Source organism: Meleagris gallopavo, chromosome 7, assembly GCF_905368555.1.
Source record: "Meleagris gallopavo chromosome 7, MGAL_WU_HG_1.1, whole genome shotgun sequence".
NCBI classification, from domain to species: domain Eukaryota; kingdom Metazoa; phylum Chordata; class Aves; order Galliformes; family Phasianidae; genus Meleagris; species Meleagris gallopavo.
The window spans coordinates 15146355-15167260 of record NC_139410.1 but is presented as its reverse complement, the minus strand read 5'-3'; the positions used below and the strand labels follow the sequence as shown (position 1 = coordinate 15167260).

General features: G+C 40.5%; 2 protein-coding genes across 2 annotated transcripts in view; one reads left to right on the top strand and one right to left on the bottom strand.

The window, feature by feature from the left end:
* The first annotated feature begins 1680 nt into the window (after positions 1–1680).
* AGPS (alkylglycerone phosphate synthase) overlaps positions 1681–20906 on the top strand; it is a 56448-nt gene continuing 37222 nt past the window's right edge. Inside the window, exons 1-3 of the mRNA XM_085227660.1 lie at positions 1681–1917; positions 13200–13289; positions 18247–18337. Of these exons, the coding sequence (XP_085083786.1) occupies positions 1724–1917; positions 13200–13289; positions 18247–18337 (375 nt within the window). The 5' untranslated portion in view covers positions 1681–1723. The remainder of the gene's footprint in view (positions 1918–13199; positions 13290–18246; positions 18338–20906) is intronic.
* Positions 13308–16665, bottom strand: LOC146543968 (uncharacterized). The gene is made up of 2 exons (XM_085227661.1): positions 14852–16665; positions 13308–14567 (listed from the first exon to the last, which is right to left on the bottom strand). The coding sequence occupies exons 1-2, from the start codon at positions 15930–15932 to the stop codon at positions 14494–14496; spliced, it is 1155 nt and encodes a 384-aa protein (XP_085083787.1). The 5' UTR covers positions 15933–16665; the 3' UTR covers positions 13308–14493.

The window sequence follows — 20906 nt, the reverse complement described above, 5'->3', positions numbered from 1 at the left end:
TCAAAATGTGTGTGCAGCTGCTGCTGTTTCAGCATCTCATTTGAGGTTAGATGTGCATTCCATCAATTAGCTTTCCGTATCTAATACCTATATCTCTTACTTTTTATACAGGCATGTAGCGACAGGACAAGGAGAAATGGCTTTAAACTGGAAGAGGATAGATTTAGACAAGATATTAGGAAGAAATTCTTTACTATGAGGGTGGTAAGACACTGGAACAGTTTGCCCAGTGAGGCTGTGAATGCCCCCTCCCTGGAAGCATTCAGGGCCAAAATGGATGGGGTTTTCAGCAACCTGGTCTAGTGGGAGGTGTCCCTGCCTATAGCCAGGGGTTGGAACTAGGAGATCTTAAAGGTCCCTTCCAACCCAAACCGTTCTATGAATCTGTGATCTCAAGTAAATGCTGCTGCTTTGGCTTGGCAACTATTAGCCTGCTTTAAACGACCACTTTGTAAATCTGCTGGAATTTCTTTTTATTTTATCAGTTTATCATTATGAAAGTGTTAATAATCACATAGATACTTGCACTCCTTTTCAAGATTTCATAAAGCTGACTGGTGTGCCATCAAACTGCAAAAAGTAATCACAAAGTAGGTTCTGTATGATAACAGACTGGACTTAAACTGTGTGAGGCAGTTCGGCTTATAGAGAAATGTTGGAATTTATCTGAGGAGGTTGTCTATATGATCATCTCGCTCTGAGCAGAACTAGTTTTACTGATAGATGGTGTGTAGTCTGTTCTTGAAGATAACGGAGGCGACTTCATTCTATTCTTAGGCAGACAACAGTTTTTCATTTTCACTGCCATTGAAAAGTAGCCTAGTATAGATACTGAAGTTGCATCTTGAAGTTTGTGCTCGTTACTGCTCGCTGACTGCATGGACAGGAAGGGCAGATTGACTGCTGCCTTTTACTTCATAGCAATCTTTTACATATTTGAAGATCTCTGAGCAAATGTCAAAGGTGTGAGTACTGTCAGAAAGACTGAACCAGATGCACGAGTGAGAGGCAGTTGTGTCAAGCTTGGACGTAATGAAGGCACGTTGGTATTATCAAGAGTTGTGTGCACAGGGCCAGCAAGTTGGGGCTGGGTGTGTCATTGTGGGGTCCGTGGTGCTCAGTGCATTCGACCCACATAACACGTAAAACGGCTCTGTGGGATGGGTTTTTTTGAACTACAAATCTGCCATAGCACTGAGAGCTGCAGGGTCGTTACTACTGTTGTATTCATGCACTGCAGATAAATGTGATCAGTACTGCAGTACAGGTACCTCTGTATTTCAGCAAAAGTGCCTGGAGAGTGTGAGAGCCCCTGCTCTCACATTAGGACACCGCAGTGCCTGTCAACACTCATGATAACATCTGTAACACCTGTAAGCCACTATGTCACCTCACCAACCTATTTCTTAAACGTGTCACCCACGCTAATGTCATTAATGAGCATTTCATAATTAACTTAGGCAACCCTCAATAGAAGCATCTCTCTCTCTCAGATAGGCTCTCGACAATCAAAGCCCAAGCGACGAAACGTCTCCCGTAAGGCGTGTGCTTTCCCGGCTGCTCACAGCCCCAGCGGCGGCGTTTAGCGCCGGGAAGGGCCCGCTACCCGCGACCGGCCGCCCGCAGGACAGGCCCCGGGCAGGGCTAGGGGAGCGCGGGGCCGCGCCTTCCGCCCGCCTGACCCCTCACCCGGCAGCGCTCCGCGGCACAACACGGAAGTGCCATGGCGGCGGCGGCGGAGGAGGCGGCGGGAAGCGGCGGCGGGTCCCCGGCCTCCGCCCGGCGGCGGCTGCGCATCATCTCTGGGCACCTGCGGGGCTCGCCGCGTGCCGCGGGGCGGGAGGCCCTCTCCCCGAGTCCTTGCAAGGCGCAGGGCGGCTCCTCCGGGCCGGCCGCCGGCTCCATCCCCAAGAAGCGGTGGGTGCGGGCGGGAGCCCCGCGCGGAGCCGGTCTCGGTGGGACGGGGCGGGCGGCCGGGAGCGGGCTGCGGGCCCGGAGGGATCGGGAGACGCCGGGGAAGTCCTTGGGGAGAGCGGTCCTTAGCTTCTGGGATTGAGCGGTGTGTTAGCGTGGGGAGCCGCTCGCTGTCGTCCTCAGAGCTGGAGGAGAGGCTCGGTGTCTGGGAAGGGCTTGAGGATGCCGTGATGAAAAGAGCAGTTCGTAAAGAGGGGAGGTTGTGTGCTCCTGGGCCCACGGATATGTGAGGCCTTCTTGTGGGTGCTACTAGCATGCACTTGTGAGTTGGGCTCTATCTTGAATTTATTGGAGGTGAGTGGACGGAAGTACATCTTATGCTCTTTCTGTAAGTGAAGCATCTCATTTCACGTGAGACCGAGGAAAGACAAACAGTAGAATTATCTAGCAATAAATTGGTTCACCAACTCTTGGATTTATTTATCTGGTGGATTAAATGCTGTAGTTACAGCACATAGGTATGATTTCAAGTAACTTATCACTGTCCAGTCCATTTTCTGGAGGAATGGACTTGCATGTACGTTGTGACAGCCCCATTTTCTGATGCCAATTTGCTGTGTGCACATTGCCTTGCATCTCATGGCTTAGGTTATGGACAGCCCACCACTCTCCATAGAGCAGTGCAGAGGGACTGGTGTGGTATGTGGCTGTATGGAGGCAGCCAAGAAGCTGGCAGGACAGGCAGTAGTTGTGACTCATTGCTCCTGTGTGGAAAATCCATTCAGCTGGAGGTTTGCTCTGAACATTTTCTCAGGCAAGCCACATGAGATAAAAGGAACGGTCTGAGTTACTCTAACAGACTATTTGTGCCTTGAGCTGAGTTTGCCCGCTTTGTGGGGACTGGGATGTCATAGGCATGAAGCCAAATGTTACAAACTGAAAGCATTTAGCCCTCAGTGAGGGGATGCATCAAGCAGCACTACTCACTGACAGAAGCGGGTTTTACCAAAAGCGTTGGCTTCCACACTGAGTTTTTTCTTTTGTTTGAGTTCAGGAAGAAATCATTTTTTCTGAAAAATTCTGATTTAGCTGTTTGTCACGGATCTACTTGAAATTAATTTTTATGTAATTTCTGGAGCAGGTTCCCACATCTTTGAAGAGCAGCAGAAACATGGTTATATGAAGGTGAATATCTACCTGAGGGTAGCCACCTTTAGTGTAGAAACCATGGGCATGGTGAACTTAACACTTGCTTTTCAACAGGTTAATAGCATTGTTCTCCACTATTAGTATTCGCTATCGGAGCATAATTGCTACTTTTATTTTGATTAACTTGTTCTGGATTAAGAATAAACTACATTGCTTCAGGGATCTTAAGGTTAAAGTGATACGACTATGGGACATTATTCTGTGATAGTGTAAGGGAACTACTGGAGTGTGTGATCCATATCATTGGTACAGCTGTCTTGGAGTACTTAGAGCTCAATATTTCTGTATGTATGGAAATAAAAGCTCTGTTAGTAATTGTGATTTACAGCTTGCAGATGATAAATGCCTGAGTTCTGTTCTAGTGACTTCCAGCTAATTTGGACCTGGTTGACCCATTCATAAGATCTAGAAAGTGTTGGGCAGAAGGATTCATGCCACCATAGGTGAGTCTGGGTGGCTGAGATTACTTAGTGAAAGTGAAGAAGGTCAACCACAGCTGTAGAGGTCTTCTGTGAGGCATAATAAAGAAAAGTTCAAGAGTATTAGAGAAGTCTAGAGAGAATTTAGGAGATGAAGAGGAATTTTAACTATATTGGGGAAAAAAAGGAACATTTTAAAACAACTTCAGTAATTATTAGATTTTATCAAAGGTGCTTTTGCTTGAATGAGAAGGGAAAGAGATTCTTGAGATGAATTTGAAGAATGCTGCAGAATGACTGTAACAGTTATCTGAAGCTTGCCAAAAGCAAGGAATTTTAGGAAATTGACTTCTTAACTTTGCAGCTAGGTTCACTAAACCTATCATGGTACAAAGGCACTTGTGTGAGGCTAGGACTTACAATGAATGCAATGGACATTTTAATAGAGTTCTTTGCTTTAGGCGTGGCTGGAATTCTTAGGCTGTTGTGTAATTAAAAGTCATTGTTTAAATATATGCTTTCCTTCATTCGTAAGCCCCTAAGCAAAACCAAACACCATCCTCCGTGGTCATATATTGGGTGTAAGAGGCTGAGTCTAGAAATCCTGCAAGGATTTTGAGGCAATAATCAGCTATAAGGAAACGTCAGGTATCTAAAAAATCTTGTTCAAGTGTCTGAAGGCTGTAGTAAATGTATTAGATGTAAAAAAATAATAGCTGAACACAGCATTTCAGGCTGTGATTACTGAGCAATTCGACATAAGGAGATGAACTGGTTAGATACAGTAGATTTTTGAAGTGTAAAAGTGAGTCTAAGGAGGTTTGGTTCTTTGCTTAGTAACTCAGCTGGTTAAATATTTTTGCTGACAGACGACTATTCCATGTTCAGTACTTGACCTACTCGGGCAATGCTTCTTTATTTCAGTTTAAGGGTGTCTGACCCCAGTGAAGCTGAACAATTGAAAAGTGGAAGATGCTGGACTACTTTCAACTTAGGTCTTGGAGTAGGTTACAAGGTCTTGAAACTGCTTAAAATAAAACTTGCGTTTCTGGTAACTTCTTTTATCTGTATAGATACTCACACTTACCACTGTAACAAGCTCTCTGCTTGAAAGAAATCAATCTGTATAAATTTTGTGTTAATAGCAAGTGAAATTGTTTAGTCTATCCAGTTTGATAGTGCTTTTCCACATATCTTTGCGTAACTGCATCTTGAGAGAGATGAAGTACTAGACTTGGCAGCCATTTTTCCTGCTTACCAGGGAAAGAGGAGCGTGGATTTTGAAAGCTAACTAATATGTCTTTCTATTTTGGGAAGATCCTGAAGATTGTGTTTTTATATATTGCTAACCAGCTTGATTTAAAAAAATATATCTAGTGAGAATAACTGATTTATAGATGATGCACTGATTCTGTGTGTTTTTTCCAGCAATACTAGAATAGTTCAAACCCAAATGGTTTCCTTCTTTCAGTCTTCTATTAAATCTATTTATGATGATTCAGCTTTTCTGCCTCTTTTGAGTTATTAATTTATTTTTTTTGCCAGCAAAACTGCAGCCCAGGTACTTTATTCAAAAATTTCTGTCTTCATTAGGCCTGTTGCATCTTTCCTGTAATGTCTGAAATAGTCAAAGCATCTGACAGGCAATTCTACCAGATCTAGCTGCATTCTCTTTGTGTAGTGTTTCTTCTGCAAAGTAGATGACTTGTTTTGACCAAAAAAATGTCTTAATGCTTATATAGTAGTCACTAGACACTGACCTGCAGAAATGCTGTTTTCTTTCAAATGCTGTTGACAGTCTGAAGACCACCCTAGTAAGGGTCTTATCCAGCCGTTTTTCATCACCAGTAAGGAGGAGAGGAAGGGGAATATGTAAAATGTACAGAGCTCCTGTGGGTATTCATCAAGATGTCTCCATTTCAAAATGCCTGTGAAGGCTAGCCAGTATGTTTGCATGTGGATGTGTTTAAAGATTGCAGTGTGTTTCCTGTTTTTTTTTCTTTTGATAAGTCATTTTCAGAAGAAGAAAAAAAAAAGAGGAAATCTTATCAAAAAAGATAAGTTATCTTGTGCTTAGTGCAGCATTCTCTTTACAGGAGGATCCACTGTAAGAGTGTACTTTATGAGCGGCAAGTCCTTTGTACTGTAAGAGTAGAGAGGCGTTACTTATGGGCAGAACATTTCTGTTTTGGATTGTAGGTTTTAATTCAGTGCTGAATGAAAGATGAAGGTCATAGTTATAAAAACATGTGTGTCTTCAAGCCTTAAAAAAATGACGTGCCTCCTGAAAAACTTACTAAAAGCTTGAATTGGAAAGTAATTCTTCCTTGCAAGTATTTTTTCAAAACCTAATGTTTTTCTGTTGGCTTTTGGTGGCTGGTTATTATTAAACTCATTTTACTGGTGGGGCTTAAGATAAAAACTTTATATACAGTTATTCTGAAGATTAACTACATGAAGTGTACAACTTGTACTGTATCACTTTGAAAACAGTAAAGTGCTGCAATTCCTCAGGACACAGTTATTCCGGAATCACTTCTATGTATGCCAGAAAATAGCAGTGCCCCAGAGATGGAGCACTAGAATTAATCTAGCTGTAGTAGATTGTGTTATAACTAACTTAACAAGGGCCAAAGTTCTTCAAAGTTTAAAAGGGAGTGTTGATTGAATGTAATAAAATGTTCATCTGTCATCTAATAAGCTTATCTTTTTGTATCCTGGAGCTAAGAAAAAGCAGAGTAGATTTCCTCACTTTCCTGTCTTTTTGTGGGGAAGTTTTTTTTTTCTCCTGTTGGATGAAAAGATGTTTGTGGCTTTCTTCTACTTATTATGGACACAGTGTTATCCAGTGTAAGCCACAGGATGAGTGCATAGCCAGTCCCCCTCTTTAGCAAGTTCAAACCCAGGTTGCTCAAGGTAACTTGTTAACATCTAACTCTAGGTCAAGCAAAGCATGAGTTGGTGCCTAGAGACGCTACTTGAATGTAACAGATAAGGTCAAAGGCATCCTATCATACCACTAATTTAAAAACACTTCATTGCAGTAAAGATTTATATCAAGTAAATTTAAGTGATGACTATGCCTCTATGCTTGCGTGAGTACTTTAAAACCTGTCAAGACTTTTGGTATTACTCTTTGTTCTCAAGTGAATTCAGGATCTGTTTAGGTTGGAGACTGGTGACACTGAAGCTTAAGGTAAGCACCAGAGGATGAAGAAGGTCTGGGGAGCACAGGGAGTTTCTCAGAGTGAAATCCATAGAATCACAAGGGCTGGAGAAGACCTCCAAGATCATCGAGTCCAGCAATCATCCCACACCCACCATGCCCACTAACCAGTCCCTCAGTGCCACAACCACAGACTGCTGTCCCACCAGGATGGCTGCACGAGTTGGTGCCCTTGGCCACCACACGTGAGCAAAGTAAGAGCCAACCAAGGTGAGGTAACACCTTCATCAATGAGGAGAGGAATGCAATTACTCACTGAAAAATCCTGCTGCAAGAAACTGCTCAGAAGTTAGCTTTTCTTCTGTATATATCCTGATGTTTCTCACTAAACTTAGAACTTTGAAAGGTTAGATTCCATATATGGCATAGAAGGAAAGAATCTTAATAAACCATAAGAGCAAGAGCATGTTGCATTGAGGAAGGTGTGTCAGTTCACAGGAGGCTTTTGTGATTGCATCAAAGCAGGTAATTGTTTGTCAAGGTTATTTCTTGAAGTATATAAGCAGATTCTCACGTGTAAATAGTAATGTGATAATAGAAAGTGCCATAACTTGAAGGCAAATGTGACTTCATATGCAACAGCAATTCATATCTATTACCAAACTATAAATAGTTAACTCCTCAGTCAGATGGTATGGAAGAAATGTCAGAGTTGAATTCATTTAAATAAACATAAGTTTCCTGTTAAGTCTTTTCATTTTGAGTAAACCAAGGTGAATAAGGTGAATATATCCATTGGTTAAATTTTATTAAAAAAAAAATTAAACCTAGATACAAGTGTAAGTGTTAACTATGCTTAACATGTGAATTACAATACAGATTATTACACGAAAAGTAGTTAATGTGAAAAACTGAATTTTTAGATTGTTTTCTTGATATCTGCTAAGATCTGAACTCTTACATGCAAGAAATTGAATGTATACATATTTATTTATTTAAACTTAAGATTTACTTAAGTTGAAAAGAACACACTTTGCTAATGCAAAAGTCTACAATAATTACTTTTAATCCAGGCCACAGTGGTTTCCAGGAAGTCAACCACAGACATCTGTAGTGTGTGTAACATCCAAAAGTAGCTGTTGTACACAAATTTTCTGTGTTGATAGTAGAAGCCAAAAAGTGTTCTTCAGTAATATCTGATGTATTTGCTTTGGAAAGTCCTCAACGCAATGGGTAAAGATCTTGTCCAGAAGCTGAGCTTATTTTGCCTGAGAAAATTCACAGCAGACTGCTGATCGCTCTGTTAAATGGGATTTCTGAAGACAGTGAAGCAGTCTTCCTGACTTTGCAAGCTTCCGAGAAATATTTCTTACGTGATTGATCTCTAGTGTTTGAAAAGTGTTGAGGTGCCTGTTCCCTGTCTGCCTGGAAGTAGCCACATGCATGCATTTTTGCAGCAGAGCTGTCACTTCAAAGATAGAAACTGATACCAGTGGAAGTAGTAGATGGAATAGAAATAGCTTTTTGTAAAGTGCTCCCTTGCATGAGAATCATCTGGCCAATAGTATCAGAAGTGTAGGTATAGTATCTTGGCTTTCCTTAGACTGAATATAGTGTTTAATCTTTAATTCACTTAATCCACCAAATTGCTTAAGCTTTCTACAAGAGAACACTGGAGAAGCACCAATTTCCTTGTTCCTTGGGGCTTTATTATTAAAATGTAATGAAGTAGTCAATGTTGGCATTATGTAAGAAGAGTTAACATTTGTTTTTTAAAATGTTCTGATAAAAACAAAAGCAAACCAAACAGAAAAGAGCCACGCCACACTCTGTTCTGGTCCTATCAAGTCTTCCATGCCTTAAATTTTGTCTATGCTTGCAGCTTTCTGTGGATTTAAACTGTAAATATGAACCAAGGTTCATGCTGCTGTAGCAGATACTTGGCAAACAGAACGGCAGCTGTAGTAGGTGTGTGTGCAGCTGCAGAGGTTTATGTGAAAACACAGGCTGCAGAACTGGGATGTGTCTGAGTTTACTAAAAAAGGCCTCTTAATGGCCTTCAGAAGCTATTGCGCTGAGGCTTGGTTTGCTGCAGGGAAGGCTCCCTGCGAGGGAAGACGTGAGAATGACAAGCACAGCAGATATTCCCTGCCTGCAGCATGTCATTCTCCAGATAAATGATGCTTTCATAAAGTAGTTCTTGAAGGGACTCCTTGGGCTATGTTCGCTTTCCTAATTTCCAGGGACCTAATTCTAATTTACTACTGGCTGCAGAAGCTTTCTTAACTGGTGCTGGAATGATGGGACTGTGTAGCCCATGCAGCACAGAGGGAGCGGACCTCCTGGTATCGCCTAAGGGAATGGTTCTGAGTTAGTAGCCAGAAGTCCAGCTAAAGTGGGCTTTGAGGAGTTACTGTATAGATAATAACCTGGGTACAAATCCTTAGCACCATAATGCTGCCTGAATCTTACTGCGTGCCTGCTCCAGGTCTTGGAAGAACATCACAGCCTGTAAGACTTGTCTGCATTGCTCCATTAGACAAACAGTGGTGGCTCAGCCAATGTGCTAGCTATTGAAACTGCCACTTACATGTCATTTCCAAGAATGTGCTGTTCTTGTGTGGCAGAACAGGAGTGTCTGTTTATTTTGTGTATGTGATGTTTGCAGGCTAAGCATCGGCTGATGATTGAATTGAAAGCACTGGTGGTTATTGTGAGAACACTGCCGTGAGCATTTTGGCTCTGCTCTAGCTGGGTCCCATTGGTGCAGTTGGTTGAATGGCACAGACTTAGGGCTGCTTCTCTGAAGAAAATGCAGGAAATGGCCATTGCCCATTTAGTGAAGTAGCCTGTTTGCTTCCGTTTGCATGATGTGCTACATTTCACGTGGTTTTGTAGAAGTGAGGGGGAAGTTGTGTTGAGATCGTTGTGCTTGGGTGTATATATATATATCCCTCTAATGATGCAAGTAATTAATGCTACTAAGCTACAATTCATTCATCAGCTTGGTTTCTATATTTCTCTGAATGTGGTCTTGTAACTTTATTGGAAGAGAAAAAACTGTGTGCTTCTGATTTTGTAATATCAATCTGGTTTAAACCATGGAAGATAAAAAGCTGTGATTGCTGGAGAAAATTTTCTTTTAAAAGAAAAACCTCTTTTTACCTGGCAGTTCTTTGTGTTGTGTGTGATGATGTGGTGTATAATTGTGCCATTCATTTTCAACTACTGGAAAATAGCATGCGTGATGTAATTGCTATGGTAATTGATCTTCTGGATGTTCAACTCCAATACCTGCAGAAGGGCCTGTGCTGCTGCTTGGGTTTTCTAGGGAAAGGAAAACGTTGGCAGCCTGTCACAGAGCTGTGGGCTGTGGGAGTGCAGGCAGTGTCTGGGTGCTGGGAGGTCCGCCTGTCCTCTCGTGGGCTGCCTGCCATTCTAAATACCTTCACTGGAGGCTTCAGTGTGCTTATTTTAGGTACGTTATCTATCTTGTGCTGTGATCTGCACAGCTTCCTGTAGCCAACTCTTCAGAAAAGTGAAGAGAATTTGTACAAGAGTTTTTGCTGTAAAAATAAAAATGAGTAATTCTTATTGCATCAAGTCAAACTAAGCGTTTCAGTGCAGAGCATTGTAAGGAAAGGTTTGAATTCGATTAACCTTAGCACACTGTTTTCACAACACTTGCTCCTATTGTCAGTGTTTCCATGGTAACCTGCTTTCTTTCAGGTTTTTCCCTTCAGGCAATATCATTACTTATTTTACATGCATATGGTGTGTATGTGTACGTATGTAATATAAAAAAAAAAATGTAAAGCAAAGCTTGCTTTTAACATTTTTACATCTATCATTTCATTTCAGTACTGATTTTCTGGCTTAGAAGTTAGGAAGCAAGGAAGAATGGATCAATTGCTAATATTTAATGCGAAGGTAGGGCTAATGAGCTTGATATTCTGTTGGGGTCACTGTACCCGAATAGAAAAGCCGTCATCTTTAAATGAGGCAGCTTAAATACAACACAAAACTTAGCAGCTTTGAGTTCAAAACAGGAAAAACAGCAAATGTTGGTGGCCTTGTCACTCAGAGCTAGATAATCTGTCATTTTATTTTATATTCTGGATGTTTTTAGGCTACTTGTTAGGAAGCCACATGCAGTATTTCCTCCGACTTGCTACTGTGTAGGCGAGAAGCGCTAGGAGCCACTGTAAGTAAATCAGATAGCAGTCCTGAAGCTGGCAGTACTCCCTGCTGTGGTGGAACAAAGGAAAGAATAAATGTCAGTGGCTCATTACAAAACAGCCCTTTCTGTCTCCAAACAGAAACCTCAGAATTGCTTGGGGTAGCTTTGAATATAGAAATTAGATGTTTATAATTAACTTCCCGTTGTGTCTGCCTGTCACAAGCCACAAAACCATCTTCTAGGCAAAGGGTGATTTGCCTGATTTGCTCTATGCAGTAGTTGAGATGTTTCAGAACCAGCTGTCTTCTGCAAATGTGAACTGTTGTATTAGCGTTTAAATTAATTACTCTCACCTCAGCAATAATAAGAGCTGTGTTATCTTTCAGAGCAAACCACAACCATTACTTACTTATTTCATTTAGAAATAGTTCATCCTGAAAGCTCTTAGGAAATCTGAGTTCTTATGTGCTGTTTAGTGTTTTAAAACCCGAAGAAAGCAACAGCCTAGGAAAGGAGGCCTTCAGGAAGGGCCAGGAACTGGCAATGCAGACGGCTTAGCGGAAGGAGCCCCTTGCTGAGTCTCTACTCAGTGCCTTCACTGTGCCCCTCTGGGCTTTGGAGGTCTCATCTGTCCAAGTGGACATCAGGGTGGTTGAGTGTCCCAGAGCAGCACTCACTTGGTTACCCAGAATCATTGGCTCCTCTGGAGTCTGCCCCTTTGTGTCTCATTCAGGCTGATCTTCTCCAGCCTCGCTGCTGCTTTCTCTGCCCTGTTCCACACATCACACTTAGCAGTGTTTTTTTGATACTGCCTTGAAAAGAGGACCTGCTTAAGCCTTCTTCAAATTTGGTTGATTGATATCAAGTCTGTTCTGACTTTACATGATTGAACAAACTAGAGATTGGACGTACAGAAGTACTCCATGTAGTCAGCCTTGAGGAAGACTGCAGTCTTAGCTAGTCATGGAACAGCTTAATTTGGAGGCAGTGTTACAGTCAGTTCCTCAGTGTGCGGAAGCATCACACACTGGCTATTTCACAAATGTATCAGTTACTAAGTGCTTGAAGTTCCTATAAAGCTTGCCTAGGAAATGCTAAGCTTATCAAAGGCTTGTTGAAATGTCTGTATCAAGCTTCTGTAGTAGAAGTCCCCATTTTTTCCATTCGATTACTTGAAGCCTTGTGGACAGGCAGTTGGAGGAAACTGAGCTCTGACTGAGTACAGCACTGGTGGTATCTCAGGAGCTCGCTTTTGTGTTTTCTCTGTTACAAAGACCTTTGATTGTCCAGCAGCACCCAGCTACCTTGCATGTACTGTGGAGTTACAACTGCTTTCAGGCAGTGACTTTGAGCTGTGAAGTCTTCTCTAACTGATCACTGATCGTTGTCTTGCTCTTCTACGATGCAGTCAAAGAGTAAGATCTATGTTTACTATGTGTAGCAGAGTGAGATGTATCATCTGTTCTTCTTTAAGATGCATTTTTGTTAATTCAATTTTTACATTAGTACTTCATTTCTAATTTAAATGAATTGGTTTTTTGTTTTTTTTTTAAGCAAAATTGAATTGATATGTAATTACTCTTTGTGTTTCTCTGCATCTTCAATGTGTTTACACTGATACACTGCTGATGATTTTTATTGTGGTTGTTTTGGAGTGGTTGTTTTGGAGTGGTTGTGTTTAGATGCCTCAATCTTGTGATAATATTTTGACAGTTGTTTTGTTTTTTCATATTACCTTTCTTATGGTCTCATTACATTGAGATAATTCACACTGTTTGGTATATTATTCCCTCTGCTCTGTTTTTTCAGCTTTTCAAAGTATATTTTTAATGGGAATGTCTCTGAGTGCCTCACGTGAATGCTGGAAATGTAATGGGGTTGCAGTAATGATGTCAGGCTTAACTGAAGTTTAGTGCATTTTGTGATATCTAGAGCTACTGCATTTTTTTTCATTCTTCAGCTGCTACTACCTGTTTGTAGTACTGCTACTTCTAGTAGTGATGTAGAGGTTTAAAGATGAACATCTTTCAAATGTAATCTTTGCTGATACAAAAATATTCATTGTACAGTTTATATTGATTTCAGCTGGTTGTTCACAAAGCATCTTGTCCTTCAAACCTTAAAATGCAATCTAAAGGAGTAATGGTTATGACTGCAAATGATTTTTACGTGTATTAGGTTCTGTACTTTTGATATATATTTGACTTCTTAAGTTGCTATGTTTTCAAAGCTATAAAATCATAAATCATACAAACATTTTGGCCTTACAGTGTGCTAACATTTTCAATCATATATGTTTTCCCCTTTCTAGACAAGAAATTCTGAAGTGGAATGGATGGGGATATAATGACTCCAAATTCATATTCAATAAGAAGGGTCAAGCAGAATTCACAGGAAAGAGGTAAGCTGGCAAGTCATATCACTGAAGTAAAGTATTTTATTAGTAATTTTTTGTAAAAGAGCTTTAAAACTGCAGTGTTCAGCTAAGCTGAAAGCAACAGAAAGCTCCTATATTTCGTAGAACACGTCATTCGTTCTGTGTGGCTTTACAGAATTCTGTATGTAGTAGTGAAACTTCCCCTGGAGTGTAGAATGAGAATCTGTACCATATTCTAAACCATAGAAATCATGGAGCAGTTCCATGGAGTAGTTCCAGTTTTGAAAATCTCGTGAGCATCAGCGAGTTGCTTTACTTAACTCTTAATTTTGTTTTAGGTTTCTTAACTGTTGCGCTTGGAGTTTCTGTATGTTCTTAGCTTAAAAATCTAAATGAATGAACAGTTGCATGTTTTGTGGTGGCAACATACAGCTCTGATCTGTTGTCTTCTAGCCCTTTACACAGCAAATTTGTTTTTCTGAAAAATACAGTTTTTCAGCAAAGACAAGTTTAATTCTTCTTCGGGATCTCTTTTCTTTCTTCACTGAGTTTCAAGCCTGTCATTCAATATTTTACTGCTCCTTTATACCTGAAATGAAAAGAGTCTTACAGTCTTCATAGTTCTAAAAATAATATCCTTTTGTTAAGAGAAAAATAACAATAATAATAGGAAAGAGAAATGAATTTGCTGGGACACTGTACTGAAGAAAAACTCATTGTTCTTTGAGTTTCTGCACAACTGGCATGAGCTAGTTTGAGTCAAACATGCAAAAAAAGTCTCTCTCAAGTATTGAACACAAATCATTAATCTTTTCATTTTCAGTCCCAGGTTAAAATGTAAAGCATTATCTTAGGCTTGTGAGTTCACTGTATACGATGTACGAAGATCTTGGTGATCTTTCCTTTTGCTAAGATTCTGACCCTTGTTGCTTTGTCACTCGTTTTTTCATCTGATACCTTTATCTGGGGTTGTTTATGCTCTGCATAAAGAATTTATATGGGGTACATTGAAAGAGGCAAAAGCATAGTACTTTTTCCTGGAGGAAGCACTGAGGCTGCTGTTGAACTGATGAGTACTGTTCCCTGTTCTAGAAGAGATGGGAATGATCTTTTATCATTCACCTGATTGGAGAGTCCACTGTTAAGTCCAGATCACTGATGAAGACTTTATGTAGTAACAATGTGGCAATTTGCACTCCTGTTTTGGACAGACTTATTTTTCTTATCTTTAAGCCTTGAGAAGAACCTTCCCATCAGTACTGTAGGAGCGTATTTTCTTTAATGGCTGTTGAGGTAGAACCTCTGTGGAAATAGAGAGGGACATAGAATGTAATGTTCATTGCAGTCACCTTGTTTACTTTATTTTCACACTCTCATAGAACTCTAAGGGTTAGTGTCAACGGTTTACGGGCTGGTTCGGCCCGGTTCCGTGACTAGAAGGGCGGAGGGATCCGCGGATCCGCGCCCCCGGGAAAAAAAAGAAAATAAGGGACCCCGAAATAATTGAAAACAGTGGCAACAATCTGAGGTAAAACAAAGTAATTTACTAAATATGGTATCAACAATGGTAACGATATCTTGCTCACCTCTTACTCTTTCGGGACTTCTTGTTGCCCTCATTGGCGCCGGTGACCGTGGTCTTACTGAGGGCCCCTCCCCTGGACTTAGGGGTGCTTCTTGTGGATCTTGGAGCCACTCCTCTGGACCTCTCTCCTCTTCTTTCTTCTCTTCTAACTGAGTCGAGATTCGTTTCATTTTCCGTCCTCTTACAGGGGCAAGTGACATCAATTGTGGTGCTTCCTGTAGTTGATCAGGTTGGTCAGTTCCAATGCTCTCATCCTCCAGTTCAGCTCGGAGCCTGTCTCGTTCGATTATGAGAGTATCTAGCTCAGATTGGAGGGTGTCTTGTTGAGATTGAAGACTGTTGAGTTTGGATTGCAGGGAGTCTCTCTCAATTCGGAGGGCATCTCTCTCAGATTGGAGGCTGTTTCTCTCGACCAGGAGACTCTCTCGCTCATTTTGCACTGTTTCCCTGAGACTCTCCTTTTCAATTTCACAAACTCTCTCCCTCTCCAGGATAGTATTGAATAAGGCCCGGTAAGCATTAGCCAGGCCCCAAACAATTTGGGCCTCCTCAGATCTTCCTGAGCCACGACATTCCTGTCTCAAATATCTGTTTAAATTTTCAGGGTCTTTCAGGTGTTCTGGAGTAAAGTTCCATGACACCGAAGATTTCCATCTCTCTAAAGTCTCACCCAGGCCTCTCCACATTCCCTGCCACTCAGTATTTACTGGTTTTGGGGCAGACTTCCTCAAAATATAATAAATACTAATAATAAGTGAAATGGTGAGCAGTACATTCACGGAGATTAATAACGTGATCAGGTGAGCATTGAAAATCCGCATAAAGAATTCAAAGGAGAGGCTGGAAACCTGCTTAAAAATCCCCAACCCTGTAAAATTAGCAGCTCCCTCTGGAATGGTATGCCACATAATATGCAGATGCCACATAGTTATTTCCATCCATGTTTTCAATTGGCTATATATACCTATTGCTCCATAGAGCAAAGTGGTGAACTTAATTAAGGCCCAGTATGTTTTTAGCATTAAGAAAGAAGAGACAGTGGCATGCAGCCCCTTAAAAGGCAGTTTCAGTAGAGAAAGCATTTTTTTCTCTTTTTTTTTTCTTTTACAGAAACAAGATAGCAAGGCTCAAAGTTTACAAATATCCTAGAGTATTGGCCGTCCGCCTGGACTTTTCAAGGTCACGCTTTCAGACAGTACTGGTGAAACAGATAAACTTTCCCAATGAAGCTGTCTGAGAGCGGAGAGAGAGATTTGTTCAAAAAGCTAAAAAGCAACTGTTGCCCGCATTCTCCACCAAGAATGTCAACGGTTTACGGGCTGGTTCGGCCCGGTTCCGTGACTAGAAGGGCGGAGGGATCCGCGGATCCGCGCCCCCGGGAAAAAAAAAGAAAATAAGGGACCCCGAAATAATTGAAAACAGTGGCAACAATCTGAGGTAAAACAAAGTAATTTACTAAATATGGTATCAACAGAATTTTATAAGGAGAGAGAATGTGAAATTGATAGTGGATCGGCCTTACCACAACGCTGAGATGAGAAGCGCAGGCAGAGAAGCGCAGGCGAGAAGCGCAGGCAGAGAAGCGCAAGCGAAGCAGCGCAGGCAGAGAAGCGCAAGCGAAGCAGCGCAGGCAAAGAAGAGAGAGCATCAGGTGACCTTGCCGGGAGTTATATCTCCTCGCTGACCGCAAAGCCCCCTGGGGAAACGTAGCTGCTCTTCTCCTCTGGACAGGCACCCGGAACTTGAGCAGTCAAACCCCCAGTGCATTGCATGATGTTATGATGTGGAATACCGATAATGAAAAATCATGAAACCATGACAGTTAGTGAAACAGGAATTCTCTTTATGAAAGTTGCACCGACTGTCCCAACAGACTGTGCTTTTCTACTTGTCAAATTATCTTTTTTTCATTATCAACTATACCATCACACCAGAAGTAGAAGATACTTGCTTGAGTGAGCAAATAAACCTATGTTTCCAGGGAGGACAGTTCTTATTTTATTTTTTTTCAGGGACTTCTTCTACCATCATCATATGTACTAAGCTTACCCTTGAGTAACTAGTCATGATTGCGTTCTGTGCAGTAAACTCACCAATTTCCTCTCTGTTGGGACTTTTGTTTGCCCTAAGTTAGTTGTTAGATTTCTGTCAGCTTTACTTTGTCCTTTGAGAAAGCTATAGCAATAGGTGGGCAATACCAAAAAGTGTGTCTGGAGACGAAAAAGCACCAAGCTGAACCAAGACATTCTGTACCTTTGCAGATTCCCAATTTACATTAGACTTGTACGTTAAACTTCTGTTGCTTTTTGTACTTGCCTTTCCACAGAACTCATTCTGTTCTGTATGAATATACACAATATAATAATAGCTGTCACAGAAGGGATCACTGAACTTAGCCTTTCCAGCTGAGTTGCAATGTGTTTGTACCCTTTTGTCTCTAGGAATTGAGTAGGTTTTTGATTGTTTTATCAATGAGAGAACTAGAAGGTAGTTAAGATAAGGAAACGAAATGAATTGCTCTTTTTGCGTAGTAGATGACTTAATGGTAGCTGTGAAGCACAGGGTCATGGTTAGATATAATAATTAAATTATCACAGAAGAAAGATCTGTGGGGCCTAATGTATTGATCTACATACGAGCTACAAGATTTTCAACTGCTGAAAGCTCTTTATACTGAAGAAGAGTAATTGTTTTCTTCTCGGAGAATGCTTGTGCATATATTGTAAACATATGAAATGTGTAAATGTATGTAATTTACAAGTTTCCACCTCATTAATGTTTAAGTGTGTGCCCTGCCTCACTTGTGGTGCATGCCACGTCCAAGAACCATGACCAGCTTCTTCGTCACTTGTTTTGCAACTTCCATCGGTCATAGCTCTTGCCAACAGGTTTGTGATAATCACATCACTTGATGGGTTTGAATGCATCCTGAGGATGAGAGGAACCTTTAGCTCTGATTTTCTTGACACCGTGATAAGTGTATTGAGCTGGGTTTGTGTGTTTGAGACTGCTTTAGTTTACAGTGCAGTGTGTCTGTACATACATGCTCTCCTTCTGTAATTAGCATGTAAACTATGACACTGTTTTCTGTGTCACTTAAAAATGAAAGTGGGGGGTGGGATATCTGAAAATCCTTATGCCTCAGTTCCCAACAGTCATAAAGGAAAATAATGTCTGAGGTACTGACATCTGATTTGTTTTTGTGTTAAGTACAGAGTACTTAAATGCAATGAAACTGTGTAGTTTCATGAAAACTGAATGGGCAGAACTTTGCAGCCTTTTAGATGAAGAACTGAATTTAAAACTTACTATTGATACTTATGCAGAATCAAAAGAAGTGTATCTGACATACATTCTTTTAATTTAAAATGACGCTTTGTAATATTGACTTTTCAGGTACAGATTAGGTGGTATGGTATTACCAACTTTTAAAGAATGGATAGAAAAAACCTTTGGAGCAAGTCTGGAGCACAAAACTACCTCTAGAGTAAGTAAATAGCCAAACCAGTTCCTTTAAATGTTAGTCTTGGTGATGATCAACACTGGATTGTTAAAGGTGATTCAGCTGTTGTTCTGAAGGTCCTTGCATGTAATTGATTTAACCACAGTGTATTAACACCTAAGAGTTTATATCTGATGTAGAACTACTATGTAAAACTTCCAGTGACTTAGCACAGCTTGTAGTTCTAGGTCAACTGGTTGTGCATTAATTGGATTAAGTTTCTCCCACAAAGGGAAATTTTAGTCCTTGTTTATAGGCTGTTTTTCAAGATTGTGGAAAATGCTAGCCTACAGAGAATTATTATTCATGAAACTGTAACGATTGTTTGTGAAAATAAATATGGAAGATAGGGTGACACTAAATTGTGTTGTATTTTCAGTGTATTTCGTGTTATCCAAGCAATATTTTTCACGTTTGACTGCTGAAAACTAGCTCAATATTCAATACTCAAGATTGTGCTGAATGTTTTCAGGAAAAAAAAACAAGCGTGTTCAGAATGTTCTGGGTTTGCGAAACATACATATTTTGCTTTTCAAGCAGAATATCTCAAGATTGACCCATCTCATTTAAGAAGAATTCATTTGAGGCTGTAGGTTCCTGACTAGATAGCTGCCAAAGCAGTGCTGGAAGAAGGTTGTTCTTGTACAGTAACTGTAGTGACACTGTTTTGGGTAACAGTTTTATTTACCCATATCTTAAGTGAGTTCAACGTTGTGTTTTCTGAGAATCAGGTAATCTCATTGGGCTTGAAAAACTCAAGCACTTCAGTCTTCTGCTAGTCAGTTCGTTCTTTCATGTGCTGACTTAGTTTCTCCATGTGTCAGTATAAAATTTTCCTTATGTGCATTCCTTGGTCTTAACTGGCAGCTGCTCACAGCAAAATTGCTTTAGTTCATCGTGACCAGGAGTCCTGTGTGTATAGAATATAGAGAATAAAGCAGAATTGGAAGACAAGGGCAGATTACTGAATGGTATTTTGATTTCACAGCGTGTCCTGAAGGGATAGTGTGCAAGATATCTGCCAGCAGTGTTTTTTTTTTTTTTTTTTTTTTTTTTTTTTATGTCATACACCTCTGTTGTTGTGGTCTGAACCATGCTGACTATCTTGACACAGAGTAGGGCTCTTTGCAGTTTCCAGCATATATCTGTACTTTTCATAGTTATTCTCAATACCAGAGGTTCTCTGTTTTCACGTCTATCTTACAGTTCCTGATTTATATTGCAGGTTGTTGCACTGTGTTGGTTTTCACTGTCTGTTATCATCAGAGCATGAAGGAACTCAGACACAGGAACAACAGTAGGGATAGAATGTCTTGGTCTATTTGTCTTTATCTCTTCTTGCTTCTGTTCTATAGGACTGAAGGGTTCCCTGTATGAGCATCCTTTCTGTTGTAACTTACCACAGTAAATGTACCCACTTTTCTGCTGCTTGAGGCCTGATGACTTTTTTCCCTTTTCAGTCTAGACTTAGAAAAGACAGCAGTTTAAACCTAGTTCATGTATGTTTCCTGTCTAACCTTTCAGTATACAACTTCTAAAATATCTCAGTCCCATAAGAAAAAAAATATTTTTGTGTGGCATCCTACATAAGACTTACAGAGAGGAATGTGCACTTTCATTTTTCATCTTCAAAATGTAAATAAATTCTTGCAGAACACAAAAAAACCCACCCCAATATAGTTAACTGAAAGGAATTCTTATAGTTCTAGGTAGTTTGTCTTCATCTTATAGAGAACCAAGATCATCAAGCATTTGGTGTTCAATTTGAAATGAAACAAAATGCGTTTATCTACAAAAATCCATGAAGAAACAAGTTTGAAACAGAAAATATGAGGCGAGCTAACAGGAATTTTCTTTGAACAGAGATCTTTAATTACTTGGTTACTTCGTATAGTTGTTTTTCCTCACATTTTCCAGGTTTGATTTCTTCTCTTGAGTTTATCCAAATGCATTCTATGAATGTATGTTAATAGCAGACTAGCAAGAGCTAAGAGCAGCGGCACTCAGCTTATTATGACTGGCCCCTAAAATCAGGATCTCTTAGTAGCTCTATGCCTCTTGCCTGATCTCGCCTTAATCTCATTTCTCTGTTTGTAGGTGACAGTGTGAACATGCTGGAGGGAAAAACCTTTTTCTTCAATGTCTAACATCTTATTTCAAATATGGCATCATCCCTGAAAAACAAGTCGAAGTAGCATGTCTTTTCAGAAGTAAATCGTTATTAAAACTGTATTTTCATAAGGTCATGTGTCTTATATGAAAAGAAAAAGCAAATAATTAGCTATTCTCTTGAGCCTCTGAGTTTTTGTGAACTGTCAGCTATGAACCTGCCTAAAGCAAATATTCTTTACTAAATTATCCTCTAAGTCCTCTTAATTTCTATGTAACCTTATGTAGTTTCTTCGAAGTATGCCATAGATCTTGGTAATCACCTGAATACTTTCTTGTTGAAGGTGAAGTCTTCCCTTTTTCTTCCAGGATGGATGTGACTCTAGGCAGCGTGGTCTAGTGGTTGGTGACCCTATCCACGGCAGGGGGGTTGAAAATAGATGAT

Excerpts from the sequence above, each read along its gene's own strand:
- LOC146543968 (XM_085227661.1), bottom strand. The coding sequence starts at position 15,932 with ATGCTTTCTCTACTGAAACTGCCTTTTAAGGGGCTGCATGCCACTGTC. Across the intron at positions 14,568-14,851 it reads AAGTCCCGAAAGAGTAAGAG|AGGTTCTACCTCAACAGCCA; the intron begins GTGAGCAAGATA and ends CTATTTCCACAG.